The 13589-nt window shown below is 38.9% G+C and overlaps 1 protein-coding gene across 1 annotated transcript; it reads left to right on the top strand.

Annotated features, from left to right (window-relative positions):
- The first annotated feature begins 1782 nt into the window (after positions 1–1782).
- nlrc3l (NLR family, CARD domain containing 3-like) lies at positions 1783–13446 on the top strand. Its single transcript, XM_037776042.1, has 12 exons — positions 1783–2167; positions 3831–4037; positions 5666–5758; positions 6204–6378; positions 6724–6871; positions 7953–8045; positions 8973–9325; positions 9406–9615; positions 9867–10042; positions 10248–10521; positions 10802–11017; positions 12718–13446. Exons 1-12 carry the CDS (start codon positions 2142–2144, stop codon positions 13111–13113), a joined length of 2367 nt encoding a protein of 788 aa, XP_037631970.1. The 5' UTR covers positions 1783–2141; the 3' UTR covers positions 13114–13446.
- The last annotated feature ends 143 nt before the right edge of the window (positions 13447–13589 follow it).

Here is a 13589-nt window from a genome sequence, read left to right as displayed (position 1 = left end):
CTTAGCACTTGATTCCACTGGTAGAGCATCTCAAATTGTCTGAACATCAATTTAAACATCTTCTAATTTCCAAGAAATCATGTAAACACAGTTTACTTTAATTTGGTTAACCTTTATTAGCAGGGAGATTTCTGCTATACAATAATGATAGACGTTTACAGGAAAAATGCAGTGACAGTGGTATGAAGATCCTAAGGTCCTCTGGGAATTGTAATCCAAAAATAATTCAGTCAAAAGACTAAAATACAAAATTATGGTGATCTACATGTTTATAAATTGAAAAGTGGAGGCTTAGAAGTCTAGTGTCAGTCCAAATTCATCCAATTGCACTTAACCTGGTGAAAAGAGGTCACTTGAGTTCATCACTATTGAGCAACTATTAGACTTCCGGTATGCGCCTTAAAGCCTTCAGAATAAAACAATGTTTTTTTTCAAAATATAGTTTTTGTAGTTTTATAGTGATAGTTTGTCGTCATATATGGTAAATGAAAACACAGACTACTGATTGGTGTAAATAATTTAGATTTGAAAATCTGTATTTTAATAGTGGAGGGTCAATAATGGACTTAATATGTAATATAAATTAGTATGGCTACATTTAATGCACAAACTGTGTGTCTGCATGTTCCTGACCTAACCTGTTTCCGCACACTAGCTATGTCAGAGATAAACACACAGGCTCTCAAAGTAGGCCAGTATGATGTAACTTTAAATGTTGTACAATGGTGACATTAGTGTGTAAGACATTTGATATCTGATGTGTGCATTGAAATTAAAGGGGGATGTTGAAATGAAGTAATCATGTGTCACCGCTGTACAATTTGGCTGACTTTGACGGCCTAAAGTTGTTGTTTTTTTCGATAAAATGCGTATAAAATACAGGCCAAATTGAGTATTTAGTTTGTGCATTAGGCAAACAAGATCATTGCCAATCCCAGCCACCCGAGCCACGGCCTCTTCATCAGGAAGCAGTCCAAGAGGAAGCCTGGCTACATCAGCATCAGAGCTAAAACCGACCGCCTCAGAAACAGCTTCTATCCCCAGGCCATCCGGATGCTGAGCTGAGACTCACAACTGACCCTGACCCACTACACCCACTAGAGCCCTGTCTCTATCCATTCATCCATTCATACCCACCTCCTCACCCTTGGTTACACTGACCTTATTGCACCACACACTTACAAGGTTTTTTTTAATTCTATGAATTTACTGTGAAGCGCTCCATAAGTATGTCTGTATTGGGGGAGCGTGTGTGCACGTGCATACGTGCGTGCACGCGCGTGTGTCCTGGTGGGTGTATATTCTCGTATATTTATTTTTACAATTGTGTATGTATTCCCTACCTCATATTTTTCTTGAACAATTTGCTATTGTTGCTGCTATATTTATAATGTTTATAATGATGATCATATTTTAATTCATTATTGTTATTCAATTGATTGATTGATCGATTGTCTTTTATACAGGGATGATAGAGTAACAAACAGGAACAAAGAATCTCACTGCCATGTCAATATGTATATGATCAATAAACTAAACTTGAAACTTGAAGTTGAAACATTAACAATCAACAAGAACCTTTGCAGTTGACAAACGTTTCCAACATACAGTATATTTGATTATGATTACATGTAGTGTTTCATACGCATGTATGAATTAGATTAATGTGTGAGTATTTTTGATACATAATTTGTGCAATCTTGTGCTGACTGTTTTAAGGATGTTTATATTAACGAGCTTGAGCTTTTATTCTGAAGTGATCCGGAAGTTGTTGCTGTTTTGTGCCGTTGACGGAAGTGAACCGATGACAAACTGAAACTAGAGCCGACAACACGAAGAGGAAATAACTGTCAAATGGAAGACCGGCGATAAGTCCTTTTTAGTTTATAGTTTCTTTTTGTTTCTATCGGTTATTTGCTGGGAAACGTTCACCTTTAACGCGTCTTTGTTTTGGTAAACACTATGTTACCTAACTAGCTAAAGTATCGATGATAGTAAGTGCGGAGAGCGAGCGCCTCTTATCTCACACTAACGATACTAGCATGGTGGGTTCATGTTTTTAGATGTAAGTTACTGCGATAATTAGGATTTAATTTACAGTTAAATACACTCTACAGCTGCGGCAGTTTCTGCCTAGAAACATGGACTCTGACACTGAAGTTGAAAGGTGGGTGTTGTCGCTCCTGCTGTCTTTAATCTGTCTCTTTAAGAAGACATTTGACACCAGTAAAGTTGCTCTGCTGACGTTGGTTGACGTTTAATCTCATGAGCTACATGGTTATTTTGTTTGTTCATTTACCCAGCTTTGTATTATATCAGCTTTCACTCATTTATTTTCTTTTTGTTTTGTATTTTGTTCCCACTATGCTCTTACACATAAAAGGAAGGATATCTGTATGTGTGTGTGTGTGTACAGTATATGTGTTTAAGAGTAGATATATGTCATATATGAACATCTAGGTCAGGGGTCAGCAACCTTTACTATCAAAAGAGACATTTTAGGCAAAAAAATAATAAATAAATAAAAAACTGTGTGGAGCCGCAAAACATTTGAGCATTGTGATGAAGGTAACAGTTTATGGTCTAAGTATATAGTATATAAGGCTAATGCAGTGAGGGCCAAAGAGCAAATGTATGAACGAGTATAAGGGCCACATTGAGGGAAAAAACATCTGAGATTTCCAGAATAAAGTCATAATATTATGAGAATAAAGTTATAATATCATGAGAATAAAGTTATAATATCATGAGAATAAAGTAATAATATTACGAGGAAAAAGTAGTAACATTACGAGATTAAAGTCATAACTTTACGAGAAAAGAAGTCGTAATATTAGGAGAATAAAGTCATAACTTTACGAGAAAAGAAGTCGTAATATTAGGAGAAAAAAGTCATATTACGAGAAAAAAGTAGTAACATTACGAGATTAAAGTCATAACTTTACGAGAAAAGAAGTCGTAATATTAGGAGAATAAGGTCATAACTTTACGGGAAAAGAAGAAAATAACACATAAAATTACTACTTTATAATATTATGACTTTATTTTCATAATATTACGACTTTCTTTCTTGTAAACCTATGACTTTATTCTCGTGATATTATGATTTTATTCTCTTAATCTCAGATTTATTTTTTTCCTCGATGTGGCCCTTATACTCCGTCGTACCGTCGTACCATAGACCTACAACAATGATAAATAAAAGTGAAAAAGTAAACAAAAAAATTATTCATTTCCATTTTTAAAGATCCACAGGAGCCACTGGAGAGGAGTTAAAGAGCCACATGTGGCTCCGGAGCCTCAGGTTGCTGACCCCTGATCTAGCCTCATTCAATGCCAAACACACACCCATTATCCACACACACACACACACACACACACACACACAAACACACACAGACACACATTCTTCAACCTGCTTTTATCCCCTTGTGTTGTTTTTGTTTTGTTTTGTTTTGTTTTTGTACTTTATTTGTCTTTCTCTGTATAATAGATTTTGGTCTTTTTTATATATGCACATGTCTTCACTTGTTTTGTAATCACTTTATAACACAATAAAAAAGTATAAAAGTATTATATCAGCTATAGTAGCTACCTATTAACTACTTATGCAGGTATATTCAAAGTATTAATACTCCTACATCACACCCACGTACGAGTTAGTTCAACTGTCACTTATGCGCCAAATCAAACTACAGTATCAGTCAGTCTTTGATTATCTACCTGACTTGTGATATTGTCCATCTGTTTTCTTACCTATTAAACTAATTTAATTAATTTAACAGTGTCACACCCACTTGCATACTTACATCCTCTTTTTGTCCCCTCAGCATCTTAAGGCAGGAGAATGAAGAGGAAGATGAGGAGGAGGAGGAAGAGGAGAAGATGAAGTGGAAGAGGCCATCCTCCAGCTATGGTTCAATGAAGAGTGACGTGATGGAGGAGGAGGAGGAGGGAAATGAAGAAGAGGATGCCAATGCTTTCCCTCCCTCGTTTCCTGTGGTACTACGTGAACCGACTACTCATGATGGGACAGGGTACTTTGTCTTGGTTTGATATTTAAGCATTATCCAAATGTTTCTGTGTTTTGGCCATTTCACCGCACATCGCATAAGGCTTCACATATCTGCCTGCACCTGAGCTGGTGTCGGGCTTGTTAGAAGTTCCTTAGAACAGCAAGCAGAAGTTTGGATTAAGTCACACCAGAGGTCTGTACTACAAAGCAGGATTTGGCGTTAGCGAGGTAACTTCAGGGTTTTCTGTCCTACAAGGGTGGATCACTTCTTACCGGGGTAGATCGCCATGGTAATTTATGCTGAACAGCTAACCTGCTCCAGAGCAGGTTATGTTCCAGATAAGAGATCAACTCGTATAAAAGCACCGCCTACCGACCAATCAGAGCTCTGTGCGGTGATTGTATGATAATATTACACACATATGAAGAAGTTTAAGTCATAATCCAGGCTAAAAACAACACAGTTTAAACTGACAAATGCAGGAAGGACAGCTGGATTTATGCTGTGGGTGTTTACCGCTTTGAATTATGTTTTTATATTTATTTGTTTTCGTTGCTCTTGAGTCCGTTTCACACCTCCTGAGAGGAGGGGGGGGGGCGCAGCTGAAAGAAGCTTGAAATAGTCACACACGCCACATCTTAGCCACAGCGTGTAAAAAAGTGTAATCCATTCATCCATAACACTCCTGAAAGCTATTTATATCTGGATGACTATATCTGACATTTGAGTATTCCGTTAAATTAATAAGTCTGTTAATTTACGCATTCACACGTCGGGAGTTTTTTCTTTTACCAGTTGTCCTTCCTACATTTGGCAGCTTCAACTGTGTTACAGCCAGATGGAGAAACCCTGGGTTGATTTGCCGAGTTGATAACCGTCGTAGGACCGCTTAGCGTGATCTCGTTTGTTAGGGTTAGTGAAGCCAGATAACGAGAAGATACCCTGGGTATGTTGAACTCGCTTCGTAGTACAGGCTTCAGGTGGCAGTTACAACCTTTTCACAAAGTCTGACTTCCTACCTTTTCTGCTGCCTTTGATTTCAGTAGATTTTAGTATAATATGCAAGTCAGTTTGAAGAGACTTAAACATTGCTTGAGATAGGTAAAGTAAAAGATATGGCTCTTTTCATCAGTCTTTCTGAACAGCTGAGACATGATACTGGGGGTTTCTTTCATATTCAAAGTTACAAGATTACCTACTGCTTTTACTGAACAGTGAAATATTAACACCCAAAATTATACCTAAGTTTAAACAACTATACACACATCCCATATGCACTGATCCAGTAGAGTTGCGTAGCTGCCAGGGGTGTGTGTTTGTGCACAGAGCACCACAGTCTAATGAAAATGTGAAGTCAGTTCATAATCTAGGATATCAGGGTACAGTGTCACATCGGGCAGCTTCATGAACAGTGCTGATGTTTTTGAACCTCAGCCTATATGTTGAGGGGAGAATCAACTTGTAAATGCTAATATTGTACATTCATTTTTTTGGGGGTAAAAGCAGAGGTTTGGCTCTTTGTTGCTCCAAACATCTGAGTCCACTGCGTTATATTTTGAAGGGAGATTTTGCTTTCAGTGACTTAAAAATTGCTAATATGAGGTTAACTTTCTCTTACCAAGTGGATGTTGTCCCTAATCTTTTGCCAGGTTGCAGATGATTCGCCCAGACTCTCCAGAGACCCTCTACACCATGACCACGCAGCAGACTAGACAACCGGGAGCTCTTGTCATTGACACCAGGTGGGGGACAAGCACACAAAATACTCTGTCATAAATCTGGACAATGTGAAGCAAAGCAATTATAGCTTTTTGTTGATGCACGTTAATGTCACAATTATATTTATAACATATGTTGTTAATATATCTGATAATAATCAGTGGAAATCTATCAATTGCTTCCAAATTCACCACTTTACTCAATTTAAAAACTTGTTTATTTAAAATGATTGTGTTTTTCTAACTTTTTTATATATGAAAACATTTAACATGTGTCGTCTATGTATCCACACAAGTGTTAAATATCTTTAAAAAGTCTCTCTCCAGAAATGGGTGTTTCAAAAGAGGGGTGTGTTATATTTTAGCCAATATGATAGGTGCAATTTTTGTTTGACTTGAGTCAAAATGCAACAAAACAACATAGTGATCGTTGATGCTCTTTCTTACCTTTCTTCCTGTTATCTCTTAGGTCTTCTGATCTGGGGGATTTTTCAGAACACGCTGAGGAGGATGCAGATGAACTTCTGGTGGCTGATTCCCCAGAACCCCCTGAGCCTGTTGAACCAGATGACGACGGGCAGAGTGATGAGTACAGCCAGCCAGGCAGACTCCACCCAGAGCAGGACCTGCCCCACATATTCAAGGTCGGTGCATCACAGTTGTTCTGCAGTGCCTAATATTTTCCTTTCTTAACAGAAGTTGTTTGGTTCTCAGGACTTTGTTTGACCTGATGATGTATTTTAACTGTGTTGTTTGTTTGATTGTGATACATACAAATAATAGTGCATTTGCCTATTGAGGTCTAAAAAATACACTTCACCATTCCCATTTATTACATTATAAAAAAAACTATTTAAAAGTTATACAAATAATTATCAGTTTGTTAACACATGATAATGTAATTGTTGCATCTCCTTAATATGACCCTACATAATTACTGTGGGACAACATGTTAACTTGTGTTTTTATACCTTTCTCTCTGTCTGCAGAGTATCCAGAGTGCTGTGACAGGCCTCACCAAGGAAGAGCTATTAAAATTTAAGATGTGGTATTACCAGTGGGAACCAGCGATAACCTTGCAGCAGGTGATGGAGGGAGACCTTCTCGATTTTGTGGACAGGACCCTGGAAATACTTGGTAATAAAACACAGCTATAGTACATACAGTGGTAATGGTTAAAAATAGAGCTCAAAATTTAGAGACAGAAATGTTGATTGTTGGGATGGCAGCTGTGAAGGGAACACTTTGTGAACTTGATCATTTAAAACACTGGTTCCCAACCTGGGGGTCCCGATCCTCACTAGGGGTCGCCAAAGCTGCACAGGGGGTCATGAGTCCTTCTTGATTTTAAAGGGTGTAAGATGACTTTTTAAAAAAATATACAGTTGGCCCATATCTTAGCATTTCATTCATTTCTGTGAAGAAAACTAAATGAAATTGTTATTTTTAAAGTTTGAACTTCGTATGTATGATTCTTAAAAATAAAAAAAAATTATAGTACAGACAGAATTGTATTAAAAGTTCCTAAAAATAACAGGAAAACTCATCTCAGATGCAATATTCACAGGAAATAATCTGCAAAAAATTCATCCAAATCGCCAGTTTTACATAAACTCCCTGCAGTTATTGTGTTCACTATTTGGATTAATTGTACAGTTTGTCAGTTGTTCTGACAGTTATGGGGTACAGGGTGGCTGTGGCTCAGAGGTAGAATCCACCAATCAGAAGGTCGGCGGTTCAATCCCCGGCTCCTCCGGTCACAAACACTTGCGCCATCGGTGTGTGAATGAGTATTTAGATTAGATCCTGATGGCCAGGTTGGCACCTTGCATGGCAGCCTCTGCCATCAGTGTATGAATGGGTGGGTCATGTGTGTGTGTGAATGGGTGAATGCTAACATTTACCATTTATTGTTATGCATTGAATATAATATGAAATATCCATAAAATGTCACTTAGTCAGGGGTCGTCAGTTTACTCAATGATAGAAAAGGGGTCCCTTAAAGAAAAAAGGTTTGGAACCACTGGTTTAAAAAAGTAGTTGAGCTGTAAGACAACTGTAAATTTGAAATCTAGCAGCTGGAATAGTTATTGCTTCATTAACAGTAAAATGCATTGTTAGAAAAATAATGATACAGCCTTATGGAGTACACTGGGACTGATATACTGTCAGTGATTGCTCACTGTTTTTATTTGTTTTATTAAATTCTGTTTTGCAGGCCCGGATCGTTCCCTGATGCACACAATAAGTACCCTAGAAAATGTCAACAAGAAACCAGAGGCAGACCAACTAGGGAATCAGTGCAAGAGAGGCAAGTAAACTCTGGTTTTATCCCAACACACGGGCTAATACTGGTGAAATTAGTTTGTTCTGACATATTTTAATAAAATCTGAATGTTGTGGCTGCGTTTTTGACATGACTTATATTTGCTATACATACTATTTTCACAAAAAGTTATTTATCCGAGCGTAGACTGCTTTCTTTATGAATTTATGTGGGTGTGTAACGGGTCTAAAGTTAAGGATGTTGATGTTTTTTTCCCTAATGAAGGGTGTAACCAATGAAGTATTGAAGGCTTCTAGATACAAGTTTCAAGGGAACAATACAAATGTCACTCATGTGATTTAAAACCTTACTTACCCCAAACTTTAAAGAAAGAAGTAGGGATAGGATCCAGGGTTTAGGGGTTGATTGTGGCATGTCTTTTCTGGTGAGAATGTGTGCAGAAAAACCATAACTAGGGTTGTAACGGTATACCGGTATCAAGGCATACCGTGGTATGAAAGTTGACGGTTATCATATTGAAAAAAACAGACACAAGTGTGTGTGTGTGTGTGTGCAGTCTGTATATGTTAATTGTTAATAATCATATGACATTATTTTAAAAGCTAGCAGCTGATGTTATGTTTTCATTTAGTAGTTAATGTGCTGCTAACATTTAAACTAACATGCTTTAGTTATATAACATATTATAGTTACATGCTATTTTTTTTATCAGGTTTATGATTCTCTTTATTATAATCCTGTTCTGATTCCTTTAAGGGTCATTGTAACTGATACTACTACTACTAATAATAATAATATACAAATAATAATGTAATACCGTATACCATGAAACCATGATATTTTCTGAGATGTTATCGTACCGTGAAAGTCTCAGGTTCTTCTGGTGGGAGATCGAGATTCCAAACCACATGTAGTTTTCTTACTTTCCTCTTTATCTTTCTCCACCACCAGCGTTGACCCGTTTTCACCTGAAGCAGTATTTGATCAGACAACACCAAATCATCCGTGAGGGGGTCGTTAGAGCCGGAAAGCAGAATCTTCTAGACAACGTCTACGTTGAGCCCCAGATTTCCACCTGTGGTTACGGAGGAGTTGACCCCTCCCATGAGTTCCGACTCTACCCTCCGTCGCCTCTCCGGGTCCCCAGCGCCGACACCTTCGTTGGCGTGAACAACCTGTTCCGACGATCGAAGGATGATGGCAAGCCGGTGAGGACGGTGGTGACCACTGGGCTTCCAGGGATTGGCATGTCTGTCTCGGTGGGGAAATTCTCCCTGGATTGGGCAGAGCTGCGCGCCAATAAGGTGAATCAACACATTTATTTTTACATTTTTGACTTATTTCTTGTGACTGACACCATTTTTCCTGTCCATTGTTTGCTCAGGATCTGCAGTTTGTCATCAAACTTTCATTCCGAACCTTCTGGCTCCTGCGACACAAAGAACTTCCTTTTTCAGATAAGATGTCCATCATGGAAGTGATAGAATATTATCATCCCGAGTGCAAAGGCATGAAATACCTGGAGGAAGAGGACTGTAAATTTCTCATCATAATGGACTCATTTGACTGTTACCAAGTGTCTCTGGACTGGAAGGTATCCCATCTGCACACATACACCTGAGACCTATTTACTTTTGTGACTGTTAAAAAAATCTAGAAGCTGAATTAGAAAGATAACCAACAGTATAAAGTTTAAAATCTCTATTTTAAATGCCAGTTTTTAAGATAAGCAATGGTGGTGATCAATCCAGGCATGTTTTAAAGGCTACTTACTGGTCTTACTGGTCTCCTAATCTAACAAGTGATCAACAGAAACTGATATATATGTCTTTTTTTTCTTTTCAGAATGCTCCAGTAATAAATGACAACTACACCAAAGCCCATCCTGACGTCCTGATTGTAAATATCATCCGAGGTACTGTGCTTCGCGGTGCCCGCGTCTGGATCCTGGGGAGACAGGCGGCTGTCTCACAAATACCATCTCACTTCATAGACGTTGTCACAGAAATACAGGGCTTTAGGTGTGTGAGTAGATGTACTGTGTTTCGGTTTTATGTGCGTCAGTCTTAATTTAAATGTTTTTGTATATGTCTTATTATTGTATTTGCTGCCGTCATCCTGTAAATATTTTTGATTATTTAACAGTAAAAGAAGAATTTAATAAGTTAATTTTATAACTTCTCTGTTTCAGTCCTGTTTGATCTTTTTTGTCCCTCTTTTCTCCAGTGATGAGATGAAAGACCAATACCTGACCATGCGCTTTTGCGATGCAGAGCTAGCAACGAATATTGTGACACAGTTTAAGCGCCTACCATCACTCGTTAGGCTCGCTCGACAACCCTTCGTTTGCTGGATGGTGGCCACGGTGTTCGAGCGCTGCTACCGTTATCTGGGCTACGGGGTGCACCCCCCCAGGCTGACGCCATTCTACATCAACATTATGGTTGTCCAGACCAACCGCAGGCTGCAGTTCTACTATGGAAAGTCAGAAAATGAACTGGTAACGTATTTTTTATTGTGCAAATTATGTCATAGTCATCGCCATTCACTTTTATTTTTACTAGTATGAAAATAAAACACTAAAGTGCTATGGGGCCACACATTTTCTATATCAACCTTTCATTAGTCATTTTTTATTTGGTACTAGAATGCACTTAAAATTTAGTAGTTCATTTTTTTTTTTACGAGAAGATGTTTACTAATCCATAGTTTAAATTTGTCAAGAAGCGAATTAACAGCTGAACTTCAACGTCTCATTTCGATGTCCCCTTTCCACTCAGAAATGGTCCAATGACGACAAGCACCTGCTCACAAAGATGGGGAAGATGGCCTTTAAGATGCTGGAGAAGAATACCAGTGTGTTCTTTGAAGAGGACGTGAAGGAGAACAGTCTGAAGGTGACGGAGGTGACGGTGTGGTCCGGCCTGTGCACTGAGCTCCCCGCTGCAGCCTCAGATGGGAGGAGGACGTTCTGCTTTATACACTTCAGCTTTCAGGTAAAACTCTTTCCACCTCACAGTATCTACGTCTCACAGGGTTCCCACGCGTACCGGAAAACCTTGGAAACAGTTGACCAATTTTCCAGTCATTGAAAACACATCAAAAATTTTGTGTTCTCCTGGAAAATTCTTTCAACATTCTGCTATTTTCCTTTAGCTGAGAATGAGCTAGGGCTGTCACAATAATCGCAATATTGCAATACCGCGCTATTGACAAGCCAACCGCAGGGGATGGCAAGAAACGCACCACAACCGCTATGTTCATGTTTTAGTTTTTTTAAGCACTTAACGCTTGGTGTTTTTTTTTCTGGAGGGTTGAAAAATGTTCAACTTTGGTAAAACTCTGCACTTGTCACTATTACTTTTCTACCCCGACGTCTGATCACAATAGAGATCACATAGACCCGCGGGTTCTTCCTCATTCCCTACGTGCTTCAGCTTTCCCTTCATCCAGAGCAAGTGCTCTACCTTGTGCCGACATTTTTACTCCTGCAGATTTTCCATATCACAGCAACCAGACGCAACCAAAGCGTCTCAGCTGAAAAAACGCTGTGTGTTCTGCATTTAACAATAAACAAGTGTTTAAATAGTTTTAAAACGGTCATCTTTGTCACTAAAAAAAGCAACAATACACCTAATAATAGCCTAACAATAAAGCTTAAAAAGCACTAAAAGCAGGATAAATTAAGGAATTTGCAAAAAAAAAAAAAAAATTCCAATAATACTGTTTATGGCGCTGTTGAGCCAATCATTATCACCGCAGGGGAAATTTTTTCACCATGACAGCCCTAGAGTGAGCTAATAGGCTATCTCTCAGAGCTCCCCAAAACAGATAACATTGCCATCTGAAAGGGCAAAGTTATGTTCAGGATCATATTACGGTCAAATAGTATTTGATTACACATGGTAGCACGTGCAATGTTGGATGACATTACATGACGTTGCTTTCTTCCCAACTTGTTTTAAACGGTTGAATGATGTTAAATTGGTTGGAATGTTTGGTTCAGTTGCCAATGTTGTCGTACTTTTTGACTGCAAAGGTTTAAGTTTTGGGTTTCAACTCTGGCTAGGAGCAAAGGTTTCAACTGTGTACAACTGTATGGGAATCAAACTCCGGCTAGATACTGGCCAAAGGCACTATTTTTACTCTGCTACTGTAGCATTGTCTCTCAAACGCAATGCTGCATTGTTATGGTAAAATGGACAATAACATGACATTAAATAACTTTTCTAGTGGTAGCTAGCCTCACAATTAAGTGAAGTGCTGTACATCTGCAGGTGTGTTTGCATTATTCTATGATCAATTTGTCATAATTTCTAAGCATGTAAGAGAGGATTTCAAAGATAATTTATTGCAATAGACTGCACGTCTTTTAAATCAGACTTCCACAGAGAGGAACATATTAGTGTATGGCGCGTTGACTGTCAGTTATAACAGCTAGATCATCAAATCAGATTTGATTAGATAAATGTATGTATACACCAAGATGTGTTATAAAAAATATTTTTTAACCTTTGAACAAGAAAAGAAAAGGGGTCCATTTTGAACACAGGAACACAAGAACAGAAATTTCCCTGGGCCTTTAATAACAGTTGATAAACCATGCTGCTGCTGCTCAAAAGCAACTTAGCAGACACTAGGCTGCCAGGCCAACAGGATGCCCCAAAGGATTCACCGCATGTCTTCTCTCCTCCAGGAGTTCATGGCCGCTCTGTACGTCTTCACGGTGTTTCGCACAGAGTCCAAGAACGTTCTGGACTCCGCGTTGTTGCACAAGCCCAAGCTCTTCGCATCCAAGGATCACACCAAATCAGCAGCAGGCCTGGTCCAGTGTGCCGTGACGCGAACCCTCGACTCCCCGCTGGGTCACTACGACATGTTCCTGCGCTTTCTGTGTGGCATGCTTTCCCCGGACTGCCACAACACTCTGCTGGGTGGGTGTCTCTACCGCCACAACGCGCCAAAGGTGGGTGGGCTGGAGGAGGTGCAGCGGCTGCTGGAGCACACGATACAGACTGCCGAAGAAAACAATAGAGACCGGGTGGAAAACTTAAAGGAGTGCCTTAGAGAAATGATCCAGGAAGATGAGTGAGTGCATCATGAAAATCAGTGTCAGATAAAAGAGAAGTAGAGCCTGCTCTGTTATATTTTGTCATAGAATTCATGAGTGATCAAAGGTACAATGCTCAAAACACTCAGTAGAACTCAAAGTGACTTGTTCAAGTGTCATTTTAGCTTTGATAACATTCAATTTCATACAATAGGCGTTGGTTTGATTAGCAAATCAGAGAGTGTGTGTCAGTAATGTTCCTGCTGAAGCAGACAAAGTAAAATGTTGTTTTATACTTTATAGTACAGTGGAGTGTATGCAATACTACATTATGTCTGTCATGTTTAACACTGAGTAATACATTCTTACAATGGATTTTACCTCTTCCAGCTGTCATTTTTTTCTGCTCAACCAAATACATTGGAGTGACAAAAGAAGAAATTAACTGTTAAGAGATTTGTGAAATGTAAACTAAGCCGAAGATGCGATGAGACTTGGAGGAATCTGACTTTGTTGAT

Source organism: Sebastes umbrosus, chromosome 7 (genome assembly GCF_015220745.1).
Source record: "Sebastes umbrosus isolate fSebUmb1 chromosome 7, fSebUmb1.pri, whole genome shotgun sequence".
Classification (NCBI taxonomy): Eukaryota; Metazoa; Chordata; class Actinopteri; order Perciformes; family Sebastidae; genus Sebastes; species Sebastes umbrosus.
Note: the sequence above shows the minus strand (reverse complement) of the source record. Positions and strands in the feature narration are given on the sequence as shown.

Coding starts and splice junctions, on each gene's coding strand:
- nlrc3l (XM_037776042.1), top strand. CDS start 2,142: ATGGACTCTGACACTGAAGTTGAAAG. Junction 2,168..3,830: donor TCTGACACTGAAGTTGAAAG/GTGGGTGTTGTC, acceptor TTGTCCCCTCAG/CATCTTAAGGCAGGAGAATG. Junction 10,522..10,801: donor GAAAGTCAGAAAATGAACTG/GTAACGTATTTT, acceptor CTTTCCACTCAG/AAATGGTCCAATGACGACAA.